Source organism: Podarcis pityusensis, assembly GCF_964106645.2.
Source record: "Podarcis pityusensis genome assembly, chromosome: 3".
NCBI lineage: Eukaryota > Metazoa > Chordata > Lepidosauria > Squamata > Lacertidae > Podarcis > Podarcis pityusensis.
In genome coordinates this window covers 62,745,656-62,773,519 of record NC_138026.1, presented here as the reverse complement: position 1 = coordinate 62,773,519, position 27,864 = coordinate 62,745,656, and the positions used below count along the sequence as shown (strand labels likewise).

General features: G+C 39.9%; 1 protein-coding gene across 2 annotated transcripts; it reads right to left on the bottom strand.

The window, feature by feature from the left end:
- Positions 1-333: 333 nt before the first annotated feature.
- Positions 334-27,864, bottom strand: VTA1 (vesicle trafficking 1). 2 transcript variants are annotated; one of them, XM_080998586.1, is made up of 8 exons: positions 26,930-27,864; positions 19,084-19,178; positions 16,601-16,728; positions 15,863-15,938; positions 9,664-9,769; positions 8,118-8,285; positions 6,553-6,633; positions 334-647 (listed from the first exon to the last, which is right to left on the bottom strand). In XM_080998586.1, exons 1-8 carry the CDS (start codon positions 27,246-27,248, stop codon positions 502-504), a joined length of 1,119 nt encoding a protein of 372 aa, XP_080854712.1. In that variant the 5' UTR covers positions 27,249-27,864; the 3' UTR covers positions 334-501. The 2 variants fall into 2 exon arrangements, with proteins under 2 accessions (XP_080854712.1, XP_080854713.1); XM_080998587.1 differs by having other exon boundaries at positions 26,741-27,007.

Here is a 27,864-nt window from a genome sequence, read left to right as displayed (position 1 = left end):
TAAGATGCTTTTGCCTCAAGTATCTTTAAAGCTCCCAACACCTTTCTAGTCCTCAAAAAAGCCTCCTTCTGCCTCTTTTTCGCATATCACAATCTTATGCTATACTGCTCCAAAATTATCACCTGAACTTTAAAACCCTTCTGCATTTCCAAATTATTTTATTTTATACTTCAGACAAATTCCAAACGCACTAACTCCCCTTTTTCATTTTAAAATAAATAAAAATTAAATGTATTTTTTATGAGTAGCTCAAATGTTGGGGCATTCTGCAACATTGGACAAGAAATGCCTAGAATTTGGCAACTCGTGCTCAAACCACTGTCCCCAGGTGGTTCCAGACTAGACTACAGAAAGATCTGATAACAGAGACACAGATTTTGTTTTCTTGTCACTGAAATCAAAAGCTTTTGTGCAACCGTGTTTCCCCGACAGGCTGAAGGTAGGAGTAATGGACTGTTCAAGTTTTCGAAGCGCAAGTCATGAATCTGGCGGACAAAGGCATCATTCTCTGCCTGTAGTCAGTAACTTGAGGGCTTTCTGTAGATTTTGCACAGCAGTGCTCACATCTTCATATTGCAAAGCACTGCCAGCATATTTGCAATATTTCTGGGCCTTGGCAAAGTCTTCGGGACTCAAACGAATTTCCCCTGTGAAAATCAAGAGAGAGGATTAAGAATCAAGGCCACTACATTATGCACATATTTACTTAACCACTTGAAATGCTTTGGAAATATCAATGGTGAATGCTAAAGTTGTCTGATACTCTTTATGAGTAAGCCAATACTTTGAGAGAGATTTGCCCTTTATCTGAAGCCACTAAGGAAAGCTTTTAAAAACGCCACTCAGTTAAGGGTAATCATGTTACAATGTGCACAAAAACAAGGACAATGTCTCATGCGTTAACCTTACATTTCCTTCCCTCCCGCTCCAGCCTGGAACACAACTAAGGCCATTCATGCCGCCTTTGTGTAATTTGTCTAGATACGGGAACATCCCCTGTTACAAGATACACCCATTCCTTGATGCAAGATATGCACACCGTCACATTTCTGTCCTCAGGTTAAACAGTGTCAAATATGTAGGTACTTAATGCAGCAGCAATTTAATATAGAATGATATACTTCTGCCTATTTGTATTAAAAGAAAATGTCAGGGAGGTGCTCACTTGTAATAAAATGATACAAGTTCTCCAGACTTAGAGCAAACTTGTGAAAGTTTGTTATTGTTAATGTCTCAACAGAGTACGATACAAAGCAGAAGGTAAGAGGAAAGGTGGAATAAATCCTTTGGCCTGTTTTGTCAGAGTGGTATTTAGCCATTTTTTAAAAAAAGTTTGCTTCATTTTGTTTGCGTCATTGTTAAGTAAGTCGCCTTGGGCTGATGCTTGCCTGAATGAAGATGGCATATTAAGTGGTTAGTGGCAAAGAAACAAGCCTACATAAATAAGCTAAAGTAAGAAACAGCAGATTCCTGACTTTGGATCACAGATCCCCTAACTTAACTATTAGCTGAGCTACTACAACAACACAAAATGTTCACAAATCTGCCAGCAGAATGCCAACAAATGCTGCCATGTCTGAGGCTGCATTAACAGGAACAAAGGCAAACAAACCAATGGAGTTTGAGTAGGCGGAGGGAAAAATCTGTTTATCTTTTATGATGTTCTGCGGTCAGGGAGACCAAGAGGGTATGGTGAAGTATATTCTGCATATTGATTTACAGAACAATCTTAAGGTGGTGGTAGATTTGAAGGTAGAGAAATTGCCACTTCTGAAGCTCGACCAACTCATGCCAAAAGACGTGTGTGGATTTTCTGTCGTTTGTTTTCCCCCATTCAGCCTTTTAAAATTCCTCCCTTCAATGTTAATGGGAGGGAAAATAACTATGCCTGTCCTAGGACTACAGTACTTTTGGGGAACAAGAAAGCTTTGGACTGGTGGACCAAGGCCTCCCAAGATGCAGCCCAGGAGAAATGCTCCATTTTGGGCCCTCTGTCTATGCAGCACCACCACAGGTACAGAGACAACACTTCCCACTAAACCGGGGAGGCCACCATCAATGGACCTCCTCCTCTCCACTGGAAAACAGCTTCCAGCAGCCCCTTCAGCTGTTGCTCCTGGAAGTTTAAGATTTATTCCTTACACTAACCCACTAGAGTTTTATTTGATTTGTAGCTTGCCCCATTCCAAAGGCTTAAGATGAGTAATAGCATGTTAAAACACCTTTACAAATCCTGAATTTCAGCAGTTATATTGCCCTAGTCCTAGCCACCAGCTGAAAGAGTATCTCACACAGCTTTTGGAAGATCCTCATATTTGAGCTTTGGTAAGTCTCCAAGGGAAAGAATATTCTACTCATATTGAAGAACGCCCCCTGAGAGGATGACTCAGCACCTCTCTGTATGCCCTTAGTTCAAAACTGGCACATATTTTGAAAATTTAAGGCAGCAATCCCAGTCAATCTTAAGAGGTTATGACAGAACATAAAGAACCAGAAGCAGTATGTTCTAGCTGCAAGTCTCCAGTATTATGTACACATGTGTTTTTATTGTATTGTGTTTAATTTATGAATGCTATTTGCCTTGGAGGATCTGTGTTGCGCTCAAAGGCAGGTCAAAATGTTTTATAAAAAATAAATAGTATTTTGTATGTACACACTACACCCAGGAAACTGCTTCAAATGTGGTAGAATATTTTATACATACAGTTTACAATTTAAAGCTATGCCCACCACCAAACTAATCATGCCAACAAACTGACCGGTTAAATATATGTCAATTCACCATCTTTTGTTTGACCACAGACAAATATTGGTAAATATTTCAAAAATCCACGATGCATATGGTGCTCGAAGAATTGGCCTGTTGTCTACTTAGGCCAGCTGCCTTTAAAAACTGGTGTTTCTTATTTCACTACTTGCTGTATTTTGCTAAACATCACAATCCTAGGCATGTTTACTCAGATACAAGTCCAATGAGTCCACCTGAGGTTTAGGGGGCATTCCTAATCCTGAATACTGCCTGGTGGGACTGAACAGAGTGGTGGAACAATGGCTGTGCAAAATGGCTGAGGTGGGGAAGAGTAGGCATGCCAGCCTGGAGTTGGTGCAGTGATTGGGCCCAATGCTGTTACTTGATAACAGCAGGAAAGGCTCAGGATCCAATGGATCCCCAGCTGGCTACCTATGCTTCGTATACTCTGTTTCGGGGCTTGTTGCTGGTTGCTGCCAGCAGGGATCCCACAGGTGGCACTGTTTTCTGCCTCAGCGTTCTGCTGGCAGAAGGGAAAGGTGTGTGCCAGTGTGTGCCACACTGGTGTCACCCTGTAGATAGTGGCTGGTAGATGCCAGCAGGGCTGGGAGGAGATATACCTCTGTTTAATTCAAACTCACTCACCACTCCCTTGACTGGGGGGGGGGTGTTGGTTGGCTTGCTCTGGTACTCAGTAGTTAAGTGTGTTTGGGACTGCAGACTTGCTTGTGAAGTTTGTTCAGAGCAGCCTTTCTGAAGCTTGGGTCTCATGATGTTGTTGGACTACAACTCCCATCATTGCTAGCCAGCATGGTCGGTGGTCAGGGATGATGGGAGTTGTAGTTCAAGAACATCTGGGGACCCAAGGTTGAGAGAAGCTTGTCTGGAGTGTTGTCTAGGATTCAATTTTAGAACAGCTGTTCAACGGAGGCATCTGCCCTGCCTGGTCAAGGGTGCTGCTTTGAGAAAGAGCACCCCATTAAATTGATGCATGAATGTTGAATTAGAGTTTTTGAAAACCCTAAACAAACATTAGCCCCACACTTGAACTAATTTGGGACAGGATCCAGGGTGGAACAGGATTTCCCCAGGTCATCATAGGGTGGGTTAGCCAAATTCAGAATCCACACATTAAGGCCGTAGGGCAAATGCATGGACTATAAACTAGCCATTCTATCAGAGCATTAAATGTTACACTAATTATTGTGTAAAATACTTAATCACTGTCAAATAGACCAAGTTCAATGCTGAATACACAGGACTTATATTACTTTCCTAATTTAAAATACTAACACAGTTCCAACTGTGACGTGCACAAACTGATGACTGTTCAAGTTCACATTTAACATTTAGTCAATAGTGACCTCTCCTCCTTTTGAAAAACACAGCAAGAACAAATTACCCCAAAGACCATCTTGAGGACATTTTGTTTTTTCATATTATGATGCCAAAAGCAACTTGAAAATCATTCTTTTAGAAAACAGCCAAGGCATCAGTCCAGTATTCAACTGATTTTCTGGAACAAAGCCTAAATTAACCAATCTAATCTTATTTTTACAGTACCTACTCTATTACATGTTCTGTTGGCAACAGGCCTTATTTATTATTATTGAGGCCCACTTCAGATACCATTATAGCAACATTTCAGGAAAGGGTTTATAATATTTGTAAATGAAAGGGAGAGAAAACGAGTTATTTCAAAAAAATGAACATTTAGAAAGTTAGCTTACATGCTAGCTGCTTTTAAATCTGCATTATTTGAAAGGACTAAATTTTGAAATACCAAAAATATTGACACATGGGTGAAGCTGTGCTTTATGCAGCCTGAAAGAAGCCAGACTCTCTTCAAATCCAAGGATAATATTGGTATAGTAGTTATATTCATTACTTGAAATGTGACAGTGCAGAGTTAACTTCCACCAAATATGAATCTTTCAGCTAGGCAGTTAAGGGCCTGATATGGAAACTGAAAATGCATTTAGATCAGGGATAAAGAAATTAGACTAACACGGAAGGAAAGCTTTTTAAAATGAAAACTGGTGTCTGACAAAACTTGTATCTGTTTAAAAACTGGCTTCACACTTGCTCCTCTGAGATTACAGAATTTGCCTGAAAAGCATATTTTTATTCCAGAACAGTAGTTACATTTAGCTGTGGCTGCAAACAGAGTCATGTGGTACCTTAATTATTATTATTTTTTAAATTGCTGGGACATAAGCTTTTGAAGCTACAACCTACGTCATCTGATCCATTAAGATAATTGCGTGCATTGTCTCAAGTGGTAGATGCACAAATCCAGATCAATACCTGCTATCCAATGCCCTTTTGCAAACCCAGTTCCTGATTTTCCAGGTACACATTATGTTTGTATAGTCCATATACATCCATGCCTGTGACCTTCACTCCAGCTCCATCACCCTCAAATGACCCCGCCCTCCTTTTGCTGCCTCTTCTGCTTGGAACTCCATCCCAGGACACTTTGAGTGTTCTTTCAAATCCCATCTGTTCAGTGATGCCATCTGTTCAGTGATGCCGTTAGCACAACCCCATAAATACTCTACTGTAACCAAGTCTAAGTACATGTAACTGAAATAAGGCATTCTTTTCCTGCTTACCCCTGTCTTTACTTTCCTCCCTTTCTGTTCCTCTGTATCAAATTATAGCCTGTAAACTTTATGGGCAGGGACATGCCTTTTGTGTTGTGTAAAAGCACTGTGAGCATTGATGGTACAATAGCAATAATTACTGCATTATCACATTGAATAAGAACACACAAGGGTATATTGCTGAAGGTGCTTTGCACAAGGAGAAATAAAAACTACTTCCTATTGGTGAATGGGAGATTATGGAGTGGGGTTCAGATTGTAGAACTCAGCATGTAACAGTATATGTATATGGAATTAAAGTGCAAGGGATTGCATGCCAGTTACAAAAATGATTGCAGCAGTAGTTCTTGTATAGCTAGACAACCCTAGGCCCCAAATCACATCTGTCTGCCAATGCATTATTTTATCAGCACATTATTGCTGGGCAGCTTTATGCCACACCCACAGAATGGCTGTTCTTGGAGAAAGGTTAGTAGAGAAACTCTGCGGCACATAATTTCACCAGCCCTAGTTTCCTAGTCAAACAAATATAATGACAACACAGTATCAACAGTCTGATTCTGGTTAATAACTTGGCAAATTAAACATTTAGTATGAACTAGCAGGCAGACAATGCAAAGTCGATAGGCCAATTCTGATGCCTGTACAATAGGGCAGCCTTTAACCTATACTTAACAGTGGTTAAAGGAAGAATTTTAGCCTCAGCCAATTTTTCAGTGCTGGCGCCCTTCATCCTCTCCTCATTTTTATAGTCCACAGGACACAGAGGCTTGTTCTGAGAAAGTATTTGAAAACATACTCCTCAGTTAGCTGTAAAATTACCGAATATCCAAGGTCTACAGTGGTGGGGGTGGTGGTTAAATTTCTTTTAAAAATTGCTTTCACATATTATTATTCCTGCAAGGCCACTTTCATTACCTCTCAGGCACAAGCTGGAATGTCTAGTCCAAGGAGTATTTTCAGTTACATGGGCAAGACTTTTGCTACTCTGCAAACGTAACTTGAATTCCCGATTCAAGAGTATAATGATGGTTATAATCTTAAATACTCTTACTTGTGAGTAGATTTCACTGGACTCAGCAAGACTTGCTTTCAAGTAAATAGATGTGCTTCTAGCTTTAGGTACGAAACTCTGTTTTAATGCAGGCTGCACCCAATCCTTTTTGAATTATGCAGATCATGGCGGGTGGGGCTTACCTGTAGGCTGGACATTATAAAGCGAAGGATCTACTATGGGAATATTCTGAGGTGTGGGTTGAATTGTACTGCTTGTTACACCTGTAACAAAAAAGAGATTTGTATATTTATATCAACATTTGCAAATCATTTGTCTTCCTATTTGACTTCACAGATTCTCTGTGAGGATATTATGTTCCAGACCATTTTGGAATAATAGCCCCATGTAGATATCTTAATACCAGCCTTCTGGGATTCATAAAAATAACACATGGTAGGTGCACACGACATTCTGTGTTGAACAAGTTTATAGAACTAAGTACCATCTGAGCAGCCTTCCTTTGGCTCCATAAGGGTCAGAAATACCTGGTCTGAGACCACTTTACTGTGTTGAAAGAAAATTGGAAAGAAATTAAGAGATCCTCTTTGTTAAAACCTAAGTGAATGTTTTAAAAAGCCACAACAACCTTCTTACCAACTCACAATGCTAATAGTGTGAGCCCAAGAATATTTACTCAGAAGAAATCCCACTTCTCAGCTGTGCTTACTCCTAAGTAAGAGTGCGTTAGTGTTTATATATGGGCATTTCAAATTTTCCATCCCTAAATTTGTTTAAACATACAAAGTCAAGATGATGTTATTTTATTTTTTCAGACGTACCAGTGTTTAATTTAACCTTGCTTTTGGCTACTGCAAACCTTCCGATTACATTTCCCCCAAGAAAATCCACATCTCTGTTGCCAAACCTTTCCTTTCATATGTATAAAAGAAAAAGAAAAAATAGGACTTGTAGGCCAAGATGCAAAGAGTTACTTTCTTTAAGCATGGCTAAGGTCTTGGGTGTGGCCAGTAGGATTTGTGAGTTTTTCCTCTATGAACAGGAAAACCTCTTGTCCTATCACAAACCATTTCTTAAAAGTCTACTGAGTTGCAGCTTTCTGTGTAGCATGAGTAGCTGCTGTTCAAAAAATACGTGTGTAGAAATAGTTGCACAGGTCTTTGGATCCAAACCATGCAATTCAAGTGTCAGTATACCACACCCCAAATGCATACAAACTTTTTGCCTCTGATTGTTCTTGTGGTTACCTTTGCTTAATTGGATTAATAGGCAAGCAAGAAAAGTATTATAGACCAGTAACATAAAGTTGAATTGAAAAAAAAAATTGTGAAGAACATCTATAACTAATATGGTGTCGTATATTGTTTTATATAATATCATTGCTCTTTTAATTTTATACTGCTCAACTTCACTTAAGCTGTAAATTACAGTCGTACCTTGGAAGTCTAAAGGAATCCATTCCAGAAGTCCGTTTGACTTCCAAAATGTTCGAAAACCAAAGCATGGCTTCTGATTGGCTGCTGCAGGAAGGTCCTGCAGCCAACTGGAAGCTGCGGAAGCCCCGTTGGATGTTCGGCTTCCAAGGCAAAGTTCGCAAACCGGAACAGTCACTTCCCGGTTTGTGAAGTTCAGGAGCCAAAATGTTCAGGAACTAAGCTGTTCGACTTCCAAGGTACGACTGTATTACACATTTGACGAAATCTAACAAATGAGACTAATGGGTCTGAACATATGTAAATAACATTACCTGTGCTATGAGGCACTTCAGCGGGAGTGTTAGCTGGAGCATGCGCACCGGGTGGGATCTGTATGCCCGTGTAGTTGCTTGTGGGAACATCACTTGATTCAAACGCAGGTGGTGAGTGAGATCCTGGGTTCAATGGAGCAGGGGACCCAACCTCTTCATTTTCATCATCTTGTAGGTAAAGAACAGAGGCATGTTGATTTTCCCCACCCCATTAAACAGTAGTGAAATTACTTGCAAATTTATACATATTTCATACCATTGCCTGCAAATCAATGTATTCAAGCCTAAACTACTTTACAAGATCACTGGGAGGATAAACAAAAGAACCGCCCTGGAAGATTATATGCTCCCTTACATGTAGAAGAGTGTGAAGGCAAAGTTTAGGCTAACAGATGACTTGAAGTACAGAGGATCAACATTCATCATCTGCACCAAAAACACTCTCTAACACTGCACAATGAAAGACTAATATCACTATGATTATTTTAATTGAACATATATCCCCAGGGAATAAGATGCTATGCTAGGGCATAGAGAAGTGCTTCAGTGAGTCCCAGAACAAAACCAGATACAGAATGACATGTCACAGTGCAAATATTTACAATATGGTTTTCAAGAATTACAGGGAGAATAACACTTTTAGAAAACATGGAATTTTGTCAAGATACAGAAAGTTAGTTTCATTCTGTTTCAAGACTGACTTTTTCCACTTGCAGAAGAGAGAAGAAAGTGAGCAAGCAGAAAGGAATGGGGGAAGTCCTCCAGTACACTTAAACAATGCTGCTTTTCTTTCCCAAATGCACAAAGCAAGAATTATGAGACGTTCTTTGGGTATTTTGGAGTACAAATACATTTCCATATGAACTTTGGCACTAAAGAGACCCTAAACCTTCTGGGTTATGTGACACGTAAAATGGAACTACTGTATATGAACAGCCTTTAAATATGATTTTACCAGTTGTTATCCTACAGATAAAGTAAAAATAGCACATAAACACAACAGCAAAAAAGAAAACAGGTAATCTAGAGTATTTTAAATATCAATGCTATTTTTTTTTTAAAAAGGAGTAAACATTCAGACACAGGTCTATGGTCAAAAATGTTTTCCAAGACAGCAAAGACAACCGTCTAATAATTCTAACAGAATATTTTTAATGCTATTAAAATTAAATGTGCAAAACACTCAGCAGTTTTCTCTCAAGCCAAGAAAATCAATGAAACCAGCCAAGATAATGTAACTAGGGCCAACTAGAGTCTAAACAGATGCAATCATTAACAAGAGAGGAAAGGATGGCAACCCTCCTCTTCTGCATTGCCCAGCATATGCAATAAAAGAAAATGAAGTGGAAGATTAATACTTCTCAGTCATATTAGCACCTTTGCATCTACTGACCTAAACACTGGTAAGTGGGACTGACTGACTTTACATTGAATAATTATGCAGAATTACTGCTTGAACTTCTTGCATCATTTAAATGTAAGATGTTTACTTTAAAGATAAATCAAAACTATAAGCAATATTCGATATCACAAAATAGTTACTCACATTCCCCTTCCATTCCAGTAGGTCCAGATTGTGGTGTTTCTCCATTCTTTAGACAGTTATGAATATAAGCTGCCTTCCACCTGGCATATTTTCTGTGTTGAACATTCTACAAAATAAAGCAAGACATTTATTATTAAATTATTTGATTTCTTAGTATGTGGAAGCTTGGGGCTGCAAAATAATACAAGGAAAAGAAAGTTTTAAATTCTAAATATTTAGAGTTATACCACTTTGCTAGAACCCACCGGTACAAATCCTTCTGATAGACCTTCTTATTCATGCTTTCCACAGAAATGGATTTTTCTTTCTTTAATTAATTTAAGGCATTTTATATTCCAACTTTCTGGCAAAAGTGTTAAAGGAAACATAAAAAGGAATAGTTGTTCTTACCATAAATGGTACTTGTTCAAAGATTACCAGGAGTCTCCAAGCGGGTAGTGCTTGGAGCTCGGAAAGGAAACACCCACATTCAACAGAAGACCTACAGGTTCCTCATTTGAGAATAACAGTTCCTGTTTTCAGATGGAGACTGTGGCTACTGTGCCCGAAGCAAGGCCCTTGCACAGGAAGCAGATATTCTCATAGAGCTGGGCTACTATGGAGGGGTGGGGGCAGACTATGGAGCAAGGGACCACAGCCATGTTGTCAGCAATAGGGCCATTGCTGGTCACCAAGAAAGCACCTTCACAGGTGCCTTGGGAAGTTTCCTCCTCAGGGTTGTTTGCAGATAAAAATGGCGGCCATGGCAGAGGCAGAAGATTCCAGTGACTGGGAACTCACTGTGGCTACTGAGTACGGCTCACACCCTTGCTAGGCCTTTAGTTTAATAGGTGGTGCTTTGGATTGTGAAGCAAGGGCTGTAGGCATTAAAAAAGCCATTTTTGTCTGCCAGGAGTGGGGAGAGAAAAGACAGGGAGGGGAAAAATGGTTTCTTTGTTTGACAACTGTTAAACAATGAAAGAGAATATAACAGGGGAGGAGGATTGAGAGAGCAAATAATCAGAAAAATATTCTGTTAGGATAAAGAGGTAACTAGCAGGAAGTGTTCCAAACTGATACAGGAAACATACTGAGCCTAAATAGGAGGAGAGGTGTTCCCTGTCTCCGAGCTGCAAGGGAACCAGCATTACTTGCCTGGACACCTCTGCCATCCACGAGATAACCAATTCTATGCAATATGAACATAACATCACAAAACAGCAAACACCAGAATGCAAAAATACAGAAATACAATACAGCAAAGAGATTCGGAAAATCATTTCTCTCCTTCCTTCTTGTAAGACATTAAAAACTGATTGAGTGTTGAACACTGGACGGACTGTCAGCGATGCTGTAGATGCCTCCTGCACTGCAGATTCTGTATTGAGCAGGGGGCGGTTGGATCCCATTATCTCAATGTTTCCTATTTAGACTCGCAGTCAAAGGCTCAATCCAGTATAACTTAGAAATGGCTGCCAATGGGATTTCTCTGTACCTAGTGTTTCCTGGATAGTGTATTTTCCCTACATTTCAAAACAAATGTCAAAGCACATTTTATAAAACCAGAAACTTTATAACTTTGGTCTTTGTTGATTGCTTCTTGATTTTCTAATCTAGCATGGGCCTATTTTATAGAGACATTTTCTGTGGCTAAAACAGCAATTTACTGCATAAAATACTTCCTTATATAAAAATTATAAAATGAGTTTTAGTGTTAAAGTCCATGGAGGGTGCTTAATAACTTGTACAGGAGAGGGTTGCTAGAATTTAAGTGCTAGGATCTGGATGTGAAGAGGCTATGTTCTGCTATGTTTTCTTAAGAAATAACTTTGGTATTAATGCCTGCCAAAACAGATTGCATGTTTTAGAACAAACCTATAGACTACTGAGCCTACAGATTTGTTCTAAAACATGCAATCTGTAAGTGACAGCATAATACAAGCCATGAAAAGACGAAATAGACTGGTCCATCTTGTATTTATATCCCATGATGCTTCAACAACTCGATAACTTACTGCTTGTATGTCCATACTGATTTCACTAAAAATGATCGCAGCCTTGGTGATCAAAGATATCTGATTGTGGGGCTTGATGTACAATAGTTCTTTCATTTATGCTGCAGTCACCAAGTGTTGAGCACGTATGTACAAACAAAGTCCTTGGTGCCTTCCACATAAACATCTGGAACATCCTTCAGGGTTTTTACTTGTCAATGCAATTGTTGCTTTTAGCAATATTGTTGCGCTTATTGGCTTGGAGCCAGAGAAGAACTGGCAGAAGGTGGCTGGGGGGGGGGGGAATCTAAAGTGCTGGGAAAGAACTAGCTAGAATTGTGAGTTGCTAAAAGTGTGACTGGGGGAAAAAATGCATAGACACCAATTTCAGGGCTTCATTCTTTATCAAGACAATATGTTCTTCAGCCTCCCAAATCTTCGGTCCAAATGAGAAACAGCCTACAGGACTTGTTTGAAAATCGTAACTTCACATGTTTTTATTTAAAGAGGCTCCCACTTAGGGAAGGTGCCTTTGCCCCATTTTTAATTATCGTCCCCTCCTTTTGCATCAAGCCTACCCCATTCAGGAACTGTTTCTTGACTCCTAGGAGAGGCTTTTTGGGGTAGAGGCTGCCAGCACGAGAAAAAACACCCTTTTCTATACCCCTTCCACTGGTTCCTCTCTAGGTCCAAGTCTCTTAAATAACATACTTGTGAAGTACTTTTTCTGAAATGACTGCCATAGGTTGGTTGGCTTGTTTCACACTCTGATTCAACACTTGGGAAGCTGAAATAGGTATTGCTTTGATAAAGCACACTAGAATGAGCTCCTGAGATGGGCTTCCCTGCATCCCCCCCCCCCCATTAATACCTTCAGCAACTACTAATTGCTTCTGCCTATATAGTTGTTTTTTAGTTCAGCACTTAGGGCTTGCAACATACTGCTAGCTATCCAATAATCAACAGACACTGGACACAAGCAAAACATTTCTGAACCTTCCCTCTCTTTTCTCTTTGCTCTCGCTGTTCTGTAGCACTTAATACCGAAGCATATTAGTTTTCTCTAATTTCTACTCTCCATGAGCTGGTTCTTTCCAAAATACGTCTTAACAGGAAACAGTCACAATAACAGGAATGCAGTCTAGTTCTTACGGATGCTGGGTTATTTGCTCCTTGGAACATTTGTAGCTGCTGAGGAGGGAAGGTCATGACTTTGAATCTCAATGGGAATCATCCCTCTAACCTCAGGGAGGCACTGAATGAAGAGACTAGTTTACTGATACATATTTTCTGAATGTGCAAAATAACGTTACGATTTAGCTATTTTACAAGCATGTACTATAAATTAGCTGCAATAGGCAGTATTCTACCACCAAAACATTTTCTAGCGGGAAATTATTACAATGTACTTATGCCAACCATTTTGATTTCTAACTCTGGTTTTTGTAAAGATATGTTAGGATTTTCATTTTTTTAAAAAAGGCTCTTCAATCTCAGAGCTGCAGGCCTTTTTCATAAATTACAACAAGTTCATGTATCCTGCTTCTGGGATGTGAATTACTTTAACATGGGTTTAACTAATTTTATAGTCATTCCAGAACCCCTTTGACTAGCTTTGAAATTCGCCTACACCAACTTTATGAATTTTATACTTCTGCACAAGGCTTTCAACATTTCTGACATATTTTTCCATCTGGGCCTCTTAATTTTGACCATTTTGCACAATTCCTTCAAATTTATTTTCCGAAGGACATGCCAGAAAATGGAACATCTTGTGTAGAATTTATCTGTTCCAGCATGCCTCCGACTAAACCTCCTGGTGAACATGTGTAAGCAAGAGAAATTAACTAGGGAGCTGGCACACATCTTTATTTTAAAGTAGTCTTCATTATGGTTTCCATTTTCTCCCTTTTATTAGGCATACTTAACTCTAATCCTGTTCAGCCAAAATAGTCTTTGTTTAAATAAGAAATCTGCCTTGAGAAGTTGCTCAAATTATATTTACTCCAGTTATTTAAAACCAGGGATGGGTCGCTTAATAGGCACAAGTTGCATGCAAGCCTCCAAACCCTCCTTTACAATCACTGAGATCTTCCAGCAAAAGTGTGGCTAAAAAAAATTATTTTGTTTTGTTTTAAAAAAAAAATGCCTACAGCATGATCTGACACATCTTCCATTCTTAACATACAATCTACTTAGCTGCCAGGTTTTTCCTGGATCTCTAGGCCCTTTCATCAACTAAATCTACCACTTTGCACAAAGCAGTAACAGCCTTTTACCTTAAGTACCCAAGGCTTATTGTGCAATATATGATATCTGGATCTTCATCAACTTTTTAAGAGTTAGTGTCTCAAATGGGACCTTCTAGAGACTAGTCCTAATGGTGACCAATGGTTATGAAATGATCCTATTTCTGATATAAGTAACAGGCTTACAGGCTTAACGGCAGTGAATGTCTATGGCATATTCTTTTAAAATACACTCATTACATTTCTCCTATTTAAAGCTTTACGGGTCTAATTCTTCTGAAGACAAGCAGTTTTTAATGGGGGAACGGAAGTAGCTGGCAGTAAAAAGAAGTATCTTAGTTTCTCTTCCCAATACTCCCCCAACTATTCCCTGGGGCAACCAATAGTGGAGCCATACTGTTGAACACACTACTGCACTTTGGCCCTTTCTTTTCTTATGCAAATTTCATTTCTTGTCAATAATGCTAGTCCAGGTTAGATATAAGGCCCTCTAGACCCAGCGCAAGATCCCACTGTTTGTTCCCAGTTCCTGAATCACAAGTATATTTTATGTCTGTATTGTCCCTTGCAGAGGACTAATGAGATATATTTCTCAGTGATCCAATAGCTATTAAGAAGTGCATTCCACTCCATTACAATTCATTTTCACATATAACTAGTGTAAAATCAACTACAGGACAATCAAAATGCCTGTACAATTTTAACGTTTATTTGGAAGGCCTTCCTCCTTGCTTTGACTAGACATCAGCTGAAGTAATTTCTGTTTACCTAAGTTTTTACAAATGAAGTCAGATGGGTTAAACCAATCTACAGCTGTTAGGTATTAGTGTGTTTTTACTGCCCTGATCGTATGGATATATTCTAGTTCTATTTGGTTATTTATGTTTATTTATTAGATGTATCTTGCTGTTCTATTCTTTATACATTGCCCTGGGCTCTGCAAGACGGCAGGAAAATTCACAAATGCAATAGATAAACAAATGTATAAATGATGGCTCATTTCAAAAAGCTGAGTACATTTAACATGATAAAAAGATAACCAAAACTATTAACTGCCTTGACAATACAGAATACAAGACCCTTTCCTAAATACCCTGCCCCCACCCCTGTTGCCTTGAGTCCTTCAGGGCTAAAACAACACCCAAATAAATATAAAATTATACCTGGTTAGAGAAATGAGGGTCTTTGGCTTAAAATCAAAGCTAGTATGAATTGAGATCTCGGTTTAGTTGATCATAGTTATATTTTTCAAAGAACTGGATTCTCAGCCACCTACTTAAGATTTTTAATTTCTTTTGAAAAAGCAAAATAGTATCATTAAGAACTAAAAATTTCATTTTGATCCATTTCATTTAGTTCCTTAATTCTGTCACTTCCTCCAATTTTATATACCAAATGAGAAGTGTGCAGAATGCTGGTTTTCTTCTTTCCCTCACTTTAAACCATCTGAATGCCGCTAACTCTGAATGCTAAACTCTGCTTCTTTTCAGTTCTATTCAAAGCTACTGTAAAAACTGCAATTAGCAGCTGCTATTCTGTGAAGAAAATAGTAAACTGGGATCCTAAGAACTGTGCAAGTTCTGTGCAGCCAAGTGGACTGCATGGCTTCTGTTTCTCAAACTGCTGCTCCCAAAGTCATATAGCAAACTTGTGTGTAACTCAGAAAACTTCCAAAGGCATTTTGTAATCCAAAGATCTGCTCTTCAAAGTCAAAAATCCTACTGGCATTCCTGAACCTGAAGCAAAATAATTATGGATCCTGGACTATATTCTAACACAGAAAAGCAACAATACAGAAAAAACTACCTTGTGACTATGTGCAACAGAAGCAAATGGAACAAGTTAGTCACAGCTAACTGAAGTCCTATTGCTCTGAATGAGATTTAGTCATGACTAAGTTTAGCTGGACTAGAAACAAAAATCTGTTTCTCTATTTCATGCAATTAATGACATATACTGCTTAACCGTGTAACTTACCTCATCTGTTAGTTCTCCAAACACAGTCAGGACATCTATTAGAAGACTTGCGGTATAAAAAGACTTGATCATATTTCTGGGGGGGAAAACAATTTGAGTTTCTCAGTAAGATTAAAAACAAAACAAAAATGAATCTTTTTTAGATATTTGCATGTGAAAGAAGGCATTATTTTATCACAGAGGACAACAGATGGCCACCCCACTCCCCAATGCTTACAACCTCGTTCTGCAACCTTGATCATTCAGACCAACAGATCTTCTGCATCATATAAATAAATGAGCATATGCTGGTCAATTGTTTTATATTTAACTGCAAGGTTACTTTGCTTGGCACTGTGGGTTAAACCACAGTGCCTAGTACTTGCCGATCAGAAGGTCGGCGGTTCAAATCCCCGCAATGGGGTGAGCTCCCGTTGCTCAGTCCCTGCTCCTGCCAACCTAGCAGTTTGAAAGCACGTCAAAGTGCAAGCAGATAAATAGGTACCGCTCCGGCGGGAAGGTATACGGCGTTTCCGTGCGCTGCTCTGGTTCACCAGAAGCGGCTTAGTCATGCTGGCCACATGACCTGGAAGCTGTATGCTGGCTCTCTCGGCCAATAAAGCGAGATGAGCGCCGCAACCCCAGAGTCGGCCACGACTGGACCTAATGGTCAGGGGTCCCTTTTTACTACTTTACTTCAATTTTATATTTATTTCAATTAGGTGTTACCGTATACATTGCCTCTTTCCCCCCACTTACTTGTGAAATTGCCCAGCTCGGTCTTCATTATCTGCATAAAGAAACATTTTCAGTGCATAATTCTCCACATGGGCACAGCCAACTATTTCCTGAGTAATAGCTTCATTATCACCCAACTGCTTCTTTGTCTGAGAAAATTTAAAGATATATTTGGTTATTTACTAGGCCAGAGAAATGAAACTGCAAGGGCATATTTTAGATTCTTAATTCTCAAAGGTATAGCCTGAAGCCACCAACACAGCTGCAAGCACTCTCGGATTCAATCATGCCTTCAATGAGAAAATAAGACTAACTCTGTTCTTAAACACCTTTCCTGTTAATACAAGTTAGCCATATGTTTGCATGTTCCCTCTGCTTCCCTGTGCTGTGGAGGGTGCCAATATAGAGATTTCCTACTAGTCCTTGATTTAGCATCCAGTAAATTGGTAAATTGGCTATGCCACCTCAGAGAGTAGGTAAGAACTTGCATATCTGAATGCTCTTCCATACAGAAAAATCCCTCCACAAAGAAAGGAAGGTGTTAAGAGAAGAGTTCTAGCCTAGATGATTCCTTGACATGCTAGTTTTCTGTTTATAGAAAACTATTCTTTTTTCCTTGGGAAAGCTTTCTACTATTTGATCCTTGACCTACATGCAACACACACACACAGGTTTCCTAGCTCAGTGAGAACCATTAAACTTGTTGCCCTTTTCTCACTCATTGTTCTTATAGCTAACTGAGCCCCATGCCATATCTATCTATCTATCTATCTATCTGTCTGTCTGTCTGTCTGTCTATCTATTTAAATTAATATACCACCCTTCATCTGAAGATCTCAGGGCAGTTCACAAGATAAAAGCACCAAAAAGTTACAATAACCCCTCATCCCCCATTTGATCTGGCTATATATCTGCCACTATCTGAACAAATTACTCCTGACACGGGGAGGCCACCAAGAAGAGACTTCTGGTACTTGCTGCAACTCTTTTAAGTGTTGCTAACCATGTAGATCAACATTATCAAGTGTTATTGGCAGAAACTTAGTGGTGATGTGCAACATACACTCATTCCAAATTTCTTATGTGGGAGAGCTCCTCACAGCATTAAGCAAATATTTTTATTTGTACAATCTATTTGGTGGGGGGCATGTGGAGTGTTGGGGAATATATTTTTAGCAACTGAATATACATTGCAAACTAAGGAATGAAGCACATGCTACAAAGGAAGGAGTGCTTGTACAGGATAGGCACCATGCAGCCACCAAGTACCAGTCATCACCATTTATCCTCACTCTGGTTTTTTTTTATTGCCTAATGTTTTAAAACTTTATTTAATCCATAACCATGAAAACTAGGAACCTTAAAAAAATTTGAAGCAAAACATATTCAGGATTTTCAAACAACAACATACTGTGCCACAGAGTCAGACTGTGGCTACGCTGCCACAGTTCAGATTTCTAAAAGTTCTACGACACTTTTGCCTCCCTAACCCGCACTTAATAAAACTTTGTATAAAGAGTCAACACTATATAACTCATAACCTGTGTCACAGGCAGGGAAGGTCAATAGGACTCAATAGTTGCCTCCTGTAATTCAGATTGCAACATTTAATATGAATAAAGAGCTAATGAAATGAGAGTCCCTGATTCAACCTAACTGCTCTAGTGACCTGAAGATTTACGGTACTGCTTAGTCAAGCAGTGCATTGCGATTCAAAGACCTCATTTCAAAGATGTTACAGAGTACAAGAAGCTTCAGGTTTCCTAATAAAATCAGCAAAGTAAATAACACTGTTACAGTTACAACAGGTGGATTTAGGGCTCCTGAATAGACTTACTGTTGGCATTTAAAGAAACCTTAGTTTCGTCTTACAAAACAAAAACCAAGGATATTAGACTACCCTTATATTTCCTGAGCTGCCAAGAGTGTACAGAAAACATTGGGAGGGCAGTCTATTTTGCAAGTAGTACAGAAACAAAATTTAGAGGCCAGACATCTATAAACTGGCAGCACACAGTGGGCAGTTTAGATCACATTCTGTTTCTTTGAATTAAGGGTTGGGAACATGTCATGGCCTCATGTACTTCATATTCATCCCTTGCCTCTTCCCTTGTTTATCAAGGATGCAAAGGAGGCAGCACACACTCCCACAGCCCTATACTAACCAGAGTTACTCTGAATCAAGTCTCACTGGTTTCAATGAGACTTTCTTGTAGTATTGAAGCATCAATACTCCAAACGATGGTTTGTAGGATAATCGAAACTGAGCCAGAATGTAACAATACAGGAACTATGTGAGATATCTAGCAGTCAAATTTAAACCTTACTGCAGTAAATAATACTATGAACATACAATGCTATATTAGGCCTGATTAGTTGTGCACTGCATTTGTTAAGTGTGTTCTTGTGGAACATTCACTAGCATTATGGTCAATTTATTCTCTGTGAAATCTTCTTTATATACAAGTGCCAAAAATTAACAATACAGCAACAAAACTACTTACAGCTTCAAGCTGATCCATGAGCTTGCATAAAAATTTGCGACACTCTGGGTTTTTACTATCAATCTTCATACCTGTCTGCATAGCATACAAACGGCCTGTAAAAAATAAAGCTTAATGAATGTCACTAATAAATACAGTGGTACCTCGGGTTACATACGCTTCAGGTTACATACGCTTCAGGTTACAGACTCCACTAACCCAGAAATATTACCTCTGGTTAAGAACTTTGCTTCAGGATGAGAACAGAAATTGTGTGGTGGTGGCGCGGCAGCAGCAGGAGGCCCCATTAGCTAAAGTGGTGCTTCAGGTTAAGAACAGTTTCAGGTTAAGAAGAGACCTCCAGAACAAATTAAGTTCTTAACCAGAGGTACCACTGTACTATCTCCTGTACCTCAGTGAGATTTAAAAGCAAAACAGGGACCTTAATCTAAACAACCGTGCAACTAGTTTTGCTTCCCCATGGGCTTTCAGCATATATTTCTCAACACAAAAGCTCTTCTCAACCCATCCGTTGTGTGTCATGTCGCATGGCAAACTTCTGAAGCTGGAAGGATCTTCCAAAACAGTTTGTGTGACAGCCTGCTGTTTGCTCAAGGGAGCAAATAAAACCCCCAGTGGAAATGCCTGAATCCTAGAGCATATCTAATGAAGCTATTTGTATCCCAGCCATGTTCTCAGTAGATGTTCCAAATTTATGGAATGCCCTACTTCTGGAAGGTTAGCTGAAACATCCTGAGTACGACAAAGTGAAAAAAGAAATGGAGGGGGTGAGCAAGTGAAGCAGTCAGTGAGAGTAGGACAAAAAGAGGGCAGGCAACACTGTGCAGTATATTGAGCTGCCTAGCTTTCTCAAGGAGTATTTCTCACCCTCTCTTCTCAATTCAGAGCACTCCAAAGTGGCCAAAGCAGGTGACTGAAGTATGCTCCTCACATGGTACTACTATCTGTAGTGTTACCACCACTCATCTTTGTTCAGCTGCTGCTGAAGAAACTCTTCAAGATAGTGGCAAATGACTGGAGTGACAGTTTCCACTGGCATGATTTTGAACAAGAAATGAAATTATGCTCAGGGATGATGTAAAGAAATGAAATTATGCCCAGGGATGATGAATATACGCAGTGCCTCAGAAAATATAAGCTGAAACCACGGGTGTTTCAACTTTAAAATACTTTACAAAACCTACTTTGTATTTACGAAGTAAAATCAGGAAGACTGATTTCAAACCAGCATGTTTTTCTAAAAAATATGTTTTGGCAACTTAAAGACAAACTCTTGCATTCAGCCACGTTTCCTAGGAGCAATAATAATAATAAATAATAAAATTCCATAGAAAAAGGAGCTGCTCTGGACTCCGATGTATAAAAATTAGCCTGAGTAGAAAACAGTACTAATACAATGGATCTAAAACTTAACATTAAATTTTAAACCATTTTAAGAAATCAGTTTTTATTTCTACTTAAGTTATCCGTTAACCACTCTTCAGCTGTAGTTCTCAAAGCAGTTTAGAGAAGTCACAAACTCATAAAAAGATATAATAAATCACAGAGAGAACAGTCATACCTCGGGTTACAGCTGCTTCAGGTTGCATTTTTTCAGGTTGCGGACCACCGAAACCCAGAAGTACCGGAACGGGTTACTTCTGGGTTTTGGTGGTCACGCATGCACAGAAGCGCCGAATCCCGCATGGATCACATTCGCAACCCGAGTGTCTACTGTAGTTTAAAATTCCAGCATTAGACAATAAAGCCTTAATAAATATGATTGTCACCTGGCACTCAAAAGAAAATAAAGATGGCACCAGGTAAGTGAATTCCTAAGGTATGTCATAAATTGAAAAGGCCTTGTCTCTCATCACTGCCTTACTTCAGCTGCTGGGGTGGGGTTTGGACTTAGAGCAGCATCTTTGATGTGATCTTGAAGTCAAGACGGGTTCATTTGAGAGCAGGCGAGGGTTACCTTTAAGGTACCTGTTCCCAAGCCATTCCTTTTAAACATTCCAAAACAATAGCATTTTAAGTAATGGTTACAAAACATGATTTTGTTTTTTGTTTTGAAAAAAAACACCACCCCAACAATTAAGAAGTGCTTGCATACAAAACAACGTACTGTACAAAATCAAAACACTGAAAATTGAAAAAAGCTTTAAAATACACATGCTTATTACTTAGGAAATAATAATAATAATAATAATAATAATAATAATAATCTTATAGTCAGCATATACTGTGCTTGCTTGCTCTCAGACCATTCTTGGCTTCATTTAATGTTAAAACAAAGGTTACAGAATGTTTGTCAATCTAGTCATTCAACTGTGTTTCACTTGACTGTGTTCCAATATTGCGAGAGACATGAACACTTGGCAAGCGCATGTTCAAAAGCAAACAATATATATCTCAATTTGCTACTCAAGCACTGAAGTGGCAAGATTAAACATCTTAACTAGTATGCTCTGCATTAGTGACCAGCGGGTTTAAAAGAAATGTTATACAACAAACATTGTCAAACCCTTGTTTTGTCATGGAAATATTTTTTAATGAATTTATTAACATTAGTACGTGTTAGCCACAGATTCGCTTTGACAACTATTTGCAGCTTCCAAAACATATCCTTCATTGAAATCCTCATATTGGGAGTGCTTTGGAACAAGTGGCACAGCAGTCATGATCCTAGCAAGCAATCTAGGTTTGGCCAATGTCATAAAATTTGATTTTTAAGAACTAAGATCTCAAGATCTATGTGCTGCTTTAGTAATGTGCTGATACTGCCTACGTGTGGAAAGCTGTTCCAACTGCTGCTAAAGAGTTTACACACACTGAACACTAAAAGAAAGTCTGAGAGAAATCACAACAGTCTGGGTAGATTTTATCTTTTAACAGTTGGCTGACAAGTTCTTAAAACAGTTTATTTCCCAAATGAGCAAACATTATTCTAGAGAATAAACATAAGTAATGAATAATGAAACAAATCTGATGCACACTTGTTCCTGGAGCATTTTCTGCCCTGCCGGGGTGGTGGTGCAGAGAAACATTTTCACAACTCACTGTAACTTAAACCCTGAAGTCATCAACTTATCAACTCCACACTGACTTTTAGGGTGAACTACATTGCACAAAAAATTCCCAAAAATGACAGCGCCTCCTGACGATCTCCCTTCTGGATGTCCCTCTCCAAAACATCTAATACAAGTTATGCAGTAAGTTCAGACCATTACAATGCCTCTTTCTACATTCACACTCTACATCACTGGAGTCAGTTCCAGAGGCTAGGAAACAAAACGTAATGCCTTCAGGACACAGGGTACCTTGAAACTCACAGGGGGTTTCATTTGTTTCTCCCAGATCCGTCCCCCTACATTCTTGAGGGATGGAGATCAAGTGACGCCCAAACAATGAGCACCCCCACCCGATATGTGAACACAAGCCCTTTCTGCGCACAATGGGTTTTCTCTATATCCTGTTACTTTATCTAATTAAGCACTAAACAACAATTTTTTAATCTCCCTGGCCATTAATTCAAGGGCTGAAGTTCACCATCACTTATTCTGGGTGACCTGCACATCTCTATAAATATATACTGAAAGAATGTGGAGCAGATGTGGTACAAAGAGATCAAATTGTCCTTTCACAGGCAGTGCAAGGAAGGTGGCACAATGATCTCTGAGAGAAACTGGAATTCACTTCATGTCCCACCATTCTATGACTGTAGGTACCAGTCTGCCAATGTCTGCCCTGGCCCCAATTAATTATATGCTGTTGAGGGACAGGGTAGTGTTTGAAACTGCATCAAATAACTTGCATATGCAGTTTGCGAGTTATGAACTATGAACTAAGAACATGCTGTTCTCTGAATACAGCAGCTTGTTTTACAACACATTTGAAAAAAATGAGTGCTACTATAAATGAAGTTTTGCAAGTCTTCTATTGCAATTGATAAGGCGGACAGAATTTAACTATACTTCAAAAAGCAACCATCTTCAGCTCTCCATCATTCCTACAACTTCTATTCTCCATGCTGAACCCAAGAGAATGCACAGGGTAAACCACAACTACTGACAGTAATGCCTCATGATCTGAAAAATGATACACAGTCACTCGAAAAATCAGAAGGTCTGCTCTTGCAGCACTTACATTAAGCTAGGGGTGTCTAAACTTTTTTCAAAGATGGCCAGATTTGATGAAGTGAACACGTGTAAGGGCCGATTAAACCGACCGGTGGGCCAGATTAGGCCCCCGAGATGGACTTTGGACATGCCTGCATTAAGCCAAGTGCTTTCTTTTTCCACAGAAAAAAACACCAGTTTAATAAGTTCATTAGCAACAATGAATGGATGCTAATTACAAAAGCTTGGCAGTGTCAGGGAGTACAGCTATGTTTACTAAATAAAAGTAAAATAAGCATCCTAAGCTAGATCACTATCTAGGACATTATAACATTTTCCAAAGCCAAAATGTACATTTTCCTGTGCAAATTGCTCCGACTGAAGATTTTCCAGAAAACACTTATCACAAAGCTACAATTCCCATAGTTCCCTGTGAAGAGGGACTGATCATTAAACCATTCTGAGAATTGCAGCTCTGTGAGGAAATAGGGGTCTCCTAGCAACTCTCTGCACCCTTAACAAAACTACAGTGCTATCAAAATGCTTTAAGTGTACAGTGTGAATGTGGCCACAGAATAATGGAGTCTAAACTGGCAGTAGCTAAGCAGGAAAAAGATCTTTGGGTTGCTGCTCAATGAAAATGTTGATTCGGTGGGTGGCAGCTATGAAAAAGGCAAAGCTTGGCTATAATTGCCCCCTCCCAGCAACCACCACTCAGGCTGCATGGTTCTCCAGTTCAGTCCCGCTTGTCCAGCAGCAAAAACTTCCACAACTGGTTTCAGGGTAAAGGCACTCTTTTTTTCTATCTGCTCATCTTCTGATAGCCACTTCACTAGTTCTGAACAACAGTAATTAATCACATGAATTGTGACCAGAGTATAAAACAATGGAAATATATTGTTATTAATTCAGTAGCTCTAAAAATCAATCTGCACAGCACTTAATCAAGTCACAGGGATATAATGGATTAGTATGAGAATTGTATTTTTACATTTCCACATTCTCTGACCAGCTCATTTTTCTTCTATCATGTAGTGTTCTGAACAAAATTTGCTTTAGAAAAAATTCCTAGCACAGTGAACTCTCATATAATCTATTAAAAAGTGAAAAGTATATAACATTGAACACAGTGAGTACCATAGCACAATACCACCTCCTTTACCATACAGCCCTAACCATTATAGCTACTGAAACCCCATACCTACTCAAGTGAGTAATCCGTGTCAAACTCAACTTCAAAGGAGACACATAAAGAATTCCACTATAAATATAATCTGAAGAACAGTGTAACTATAGTTAACTATGCAATGGAACCAAGTTCTACAGTTCTGGAGCAGCCACTCAAAACAAAGTATACGTCTATCAACATACCAAAGAATTGGAAATATGAAGAATGTGCTGATCTTAGAAAATGTACTGAAATGCTGGGCAGGGATAGAGATGTAGTTTCCAGAAAATTTGAAGTAATGAAAAGAAGAACTCATTTTTTCCAGGCCAAGTCCCCTCCCCCCCCTCAGTAAAAGAAAATGCATATGCAATACTTGCTTTTTTCTTGAACCAAAGCTTACTTTACTATTTTAAGACCATGAAATGTATTATAACAATGTAAGATTGTACTGGTGCGTGTACTCAATTTTGGGGGAAAATAACATATATGCTAACAGATACACCTGTTAGAGAAGGAGCTGCTAAACTCTAAGGCACTCAAACGTATTTTTCCAGTTGAGCAAATGGGGTGGGTGGGAGGGGATTGAAGTTGAAAATAGAATCAACCAACTATCAAAAAACAAAGGAAGTTTTTACTATCTTGGCTATGAGATAGTATGCAGATTATGGTATTATCAAACAAAGCCTCAGAAACTCACATCTTCAAAGAAAAAGCCCAGAAAGTAAACTTTTGTGCAAAGGCCGAGATCTAAAGGACATCCCAGTGTCCTGGGTTCATCAAGTGTAGTTTGGGGGTGCCCCTGGCTCCAGTACTGTCACTGGAGGTATAGGTGGCTCCAGCTCCAGCTGTGGCTGTTCCTGGACAAGGAAAGGCTGGCCACAGTGATTCACACCCTAGATAACTTCCTGGTTCATGTACTCCTATAGCCCATGCACTCCACATGGGGCTACCCATGAAGACATGTCTGGAAACTGGTGCAGAATGCAGTGGCAAGGACACAAAGAGGAACCACTGGCTAGATGCACATTAAAGCAGTTTTAAAAAGATCTAGAATGGTTGCCAGTTTGCTTCCGGCCCCAATTTGAGATGCTTGTTAATTATTATTATTATTTATTACATTTGCTAGTTGCTTTATACGAAATCTCAAAGTGGCTTAAGATAAAATATACACAAAAACAATTAAAACCCAGACAATTTTAAAACAGTGTACCACACAAAAACTCTACTATTCTTATCTAATGACACAATAAAAAGGAGAAGTCCTTTTTGAGCACTACCACAAAGGCACAGCTTAGTTATGAAAGGCCTGAGTGAATAAAGCTCCTGCAGCCAATCGGAAGCCGCACTTTGGTTTTCAAACGGCTGGACAACCAAGGTACGACTGTACTCACAAACACACAATGAGAAGCACACAACCACTTTGCATTTTAACACTTGTATGGCACTTTAAGAGTGTTCAAAGTGTGTGTCCCCAATTATATCTGCATCAGCCCTGAAAGGGAGGGGAGGAAGAAAGACAACTGTTGATTCCCACCCAGGACCCGATTTAGGTTTGATGAGGCCCTAAGGTACTGAAGGTAATGGGGCCCTTTATATGCTGTTCTTTGTCAACAACAAATTGTCGCTTTTTTTTTTTAGTTGAATATATGGTATATGGTAATTTATGGACCTAATAGGTATTTAAAGCCATTTGCACAAATGTATAAAATATGTATTTTATCAAAGTAATTGTTGAACTGAAATACAATTAAGAAGAAGTATATTAATAGTGAAATACAATTAGGAAGTATATTAATAGTGAAATAATTATTAAGCTCTAACTTAAAATGCGAGAGGCAGTGGAAGACAAAAGTGCCTGGCGTGCTCTGGTCCATGGGGTCATGAAAAGTTGGACACGACTAAACGACAACTTAAAATGATTTTTGATTCAAAACAAACTTGATAATGCAAACACATTGGCATTTGGCAATAACAAAAGTTCCTTTAGAAACACAATTTACACAGCCTCATCATCTAGTCTCTAGAAAATTGCTATAACATGAAATAATTTTGCCCCCCCCCGAAGAGAATGGGGCCCTAAGCTATAGTTTGTTTAGCTTATACTATATGTAAACCCGGCACTGCAGCTGGGACACTGGAGGCTTGTCTGGGGTTGTGAATTGTGGGTGGACCTTGAACCAGAAGCTTCTTCACTCAGGACGTCGCGGTGCCCCCCCCCCCCGCGCGCCAGCAGGTCACCCAGGAGCACGCACATTTAGACGGCAGGATGGGCGGGGTGGCTACCACGTGACAAGGCGGAGGCGAGACTCCCCCAAGGCCCCTCCCGCAGAGGCTGCGAGGTTCGAAGTGGGCGGGGCCCCACAGGGCCGTTTGAGGCCCCTCCACTTACAATAATAGGCCACCACAGGCTCCCGCTTGTCGAGTTCCTGCGCGGTTCTCAGGAAGTGCTGGATGGGCTTGAACTGCGGGGGGAGCGGCGGGAGGCCCGAAGCCGCCATAGCGCTATGGACTCAACCCAAAGCAGGTAGCTCGCTAGCGAAAACCACCAGCGCCGCCGCCGCCGTTACTGCTAACCAACCTTTGTAAAGCCCAGTCAGTTCCGCTTCCGGCGCGGCGACACAAGGAGCGGGCCCGGCCCCGCTTCGCGCATGCGGACTGGGGCGGAACAGCGCGAGACCCGCGGCGTGGCTGCAGCGACATCTCGCGAGCGGGCGAGCTGGAGCAAAGCAAAGGGGCTGCAGGAGGAGCTTCTGGAGAAACTTCCGGTTTCCCTTAGGCGCTTGACGGGAGTCACCATTTGCGGGGTCGAGAAGACGGGAAAAGGAACGCGAAAGTCTAAAGAGGCGCTTGCGCTGCTTTTTTGTTGCAGCGCTTTGAATGATTACGTTCAATGCCATCAGAAGAGAAAGTGCGGCGGAAGAGGGACGGCTTAAATTCTCTCGCTGACATATTTTTCATACCCGATTGTTTTAATGACACGATATAGGGGTAACTGCCAGGTTCTCCTTCGCATTCTCGTCTTGGAAAACACTCTATGCTGAAATGTTATGGGAGAGGCTCCAGGGCACGTTAAAATTCGTGACAGGCTGACAGAAAGTAACAGGCACAGCATTTTCCCTGTCCTTGAGATACAGCAGTGGGGAAAGCTGTAACTATGAAAGTAATATATCGCTTAATGCCCAGATGTCTTCTCAGCAGTTTACTTACTGAAATACTGCCTGAAATTTCTGCCAAAGGCACGACTGAATCCCAACACCGCAACTGTAAATGGCTAAGCCCATTCCAACAAGCACATTTGCTTGGTATGCGTGCACACACTATGCCTTTAAAGTACATTTGAAAAAACATTATTTCCCTCAAAGGTGTGAACATGAAGCACCAGGGTGTGGGTGTGTTACTGCCCCCCTCTCAGGATCATCTGCCTTCAAGATGTCTTTCTTTGCCTGCATTTATGCTTTCTCTGTGTATTTTGTACATGTTTCCAAAATACTATAAGTCTCTGAATGTGCGCTC

Excerpts from the sequence above, each read along its gene's own strand:
- VTA1 (XM_080998586.1), bottom strand. The coding sequence starts at position 27,248 with ATGGCATTGAACGTAATCATTCAAAGCGCTGCAACAAAAAAGCAGCGC. Across the intron at positions 16,729-19,083 it reads TCATGGATCAGCTTGAAGCT|ACAAAGAAGCAGTTGGGTGA; the intron begins GTAAGTAGTTTT and ends AAATTTTCTCAG. Across the intron at positions 8,286-9,663 it reads TACTGGAATGGAAGGGGAAT|ATGATGAAAATGAAGAGGTT; the intron begins GTGAGTAACTAT and ends TTTACCTACAAG.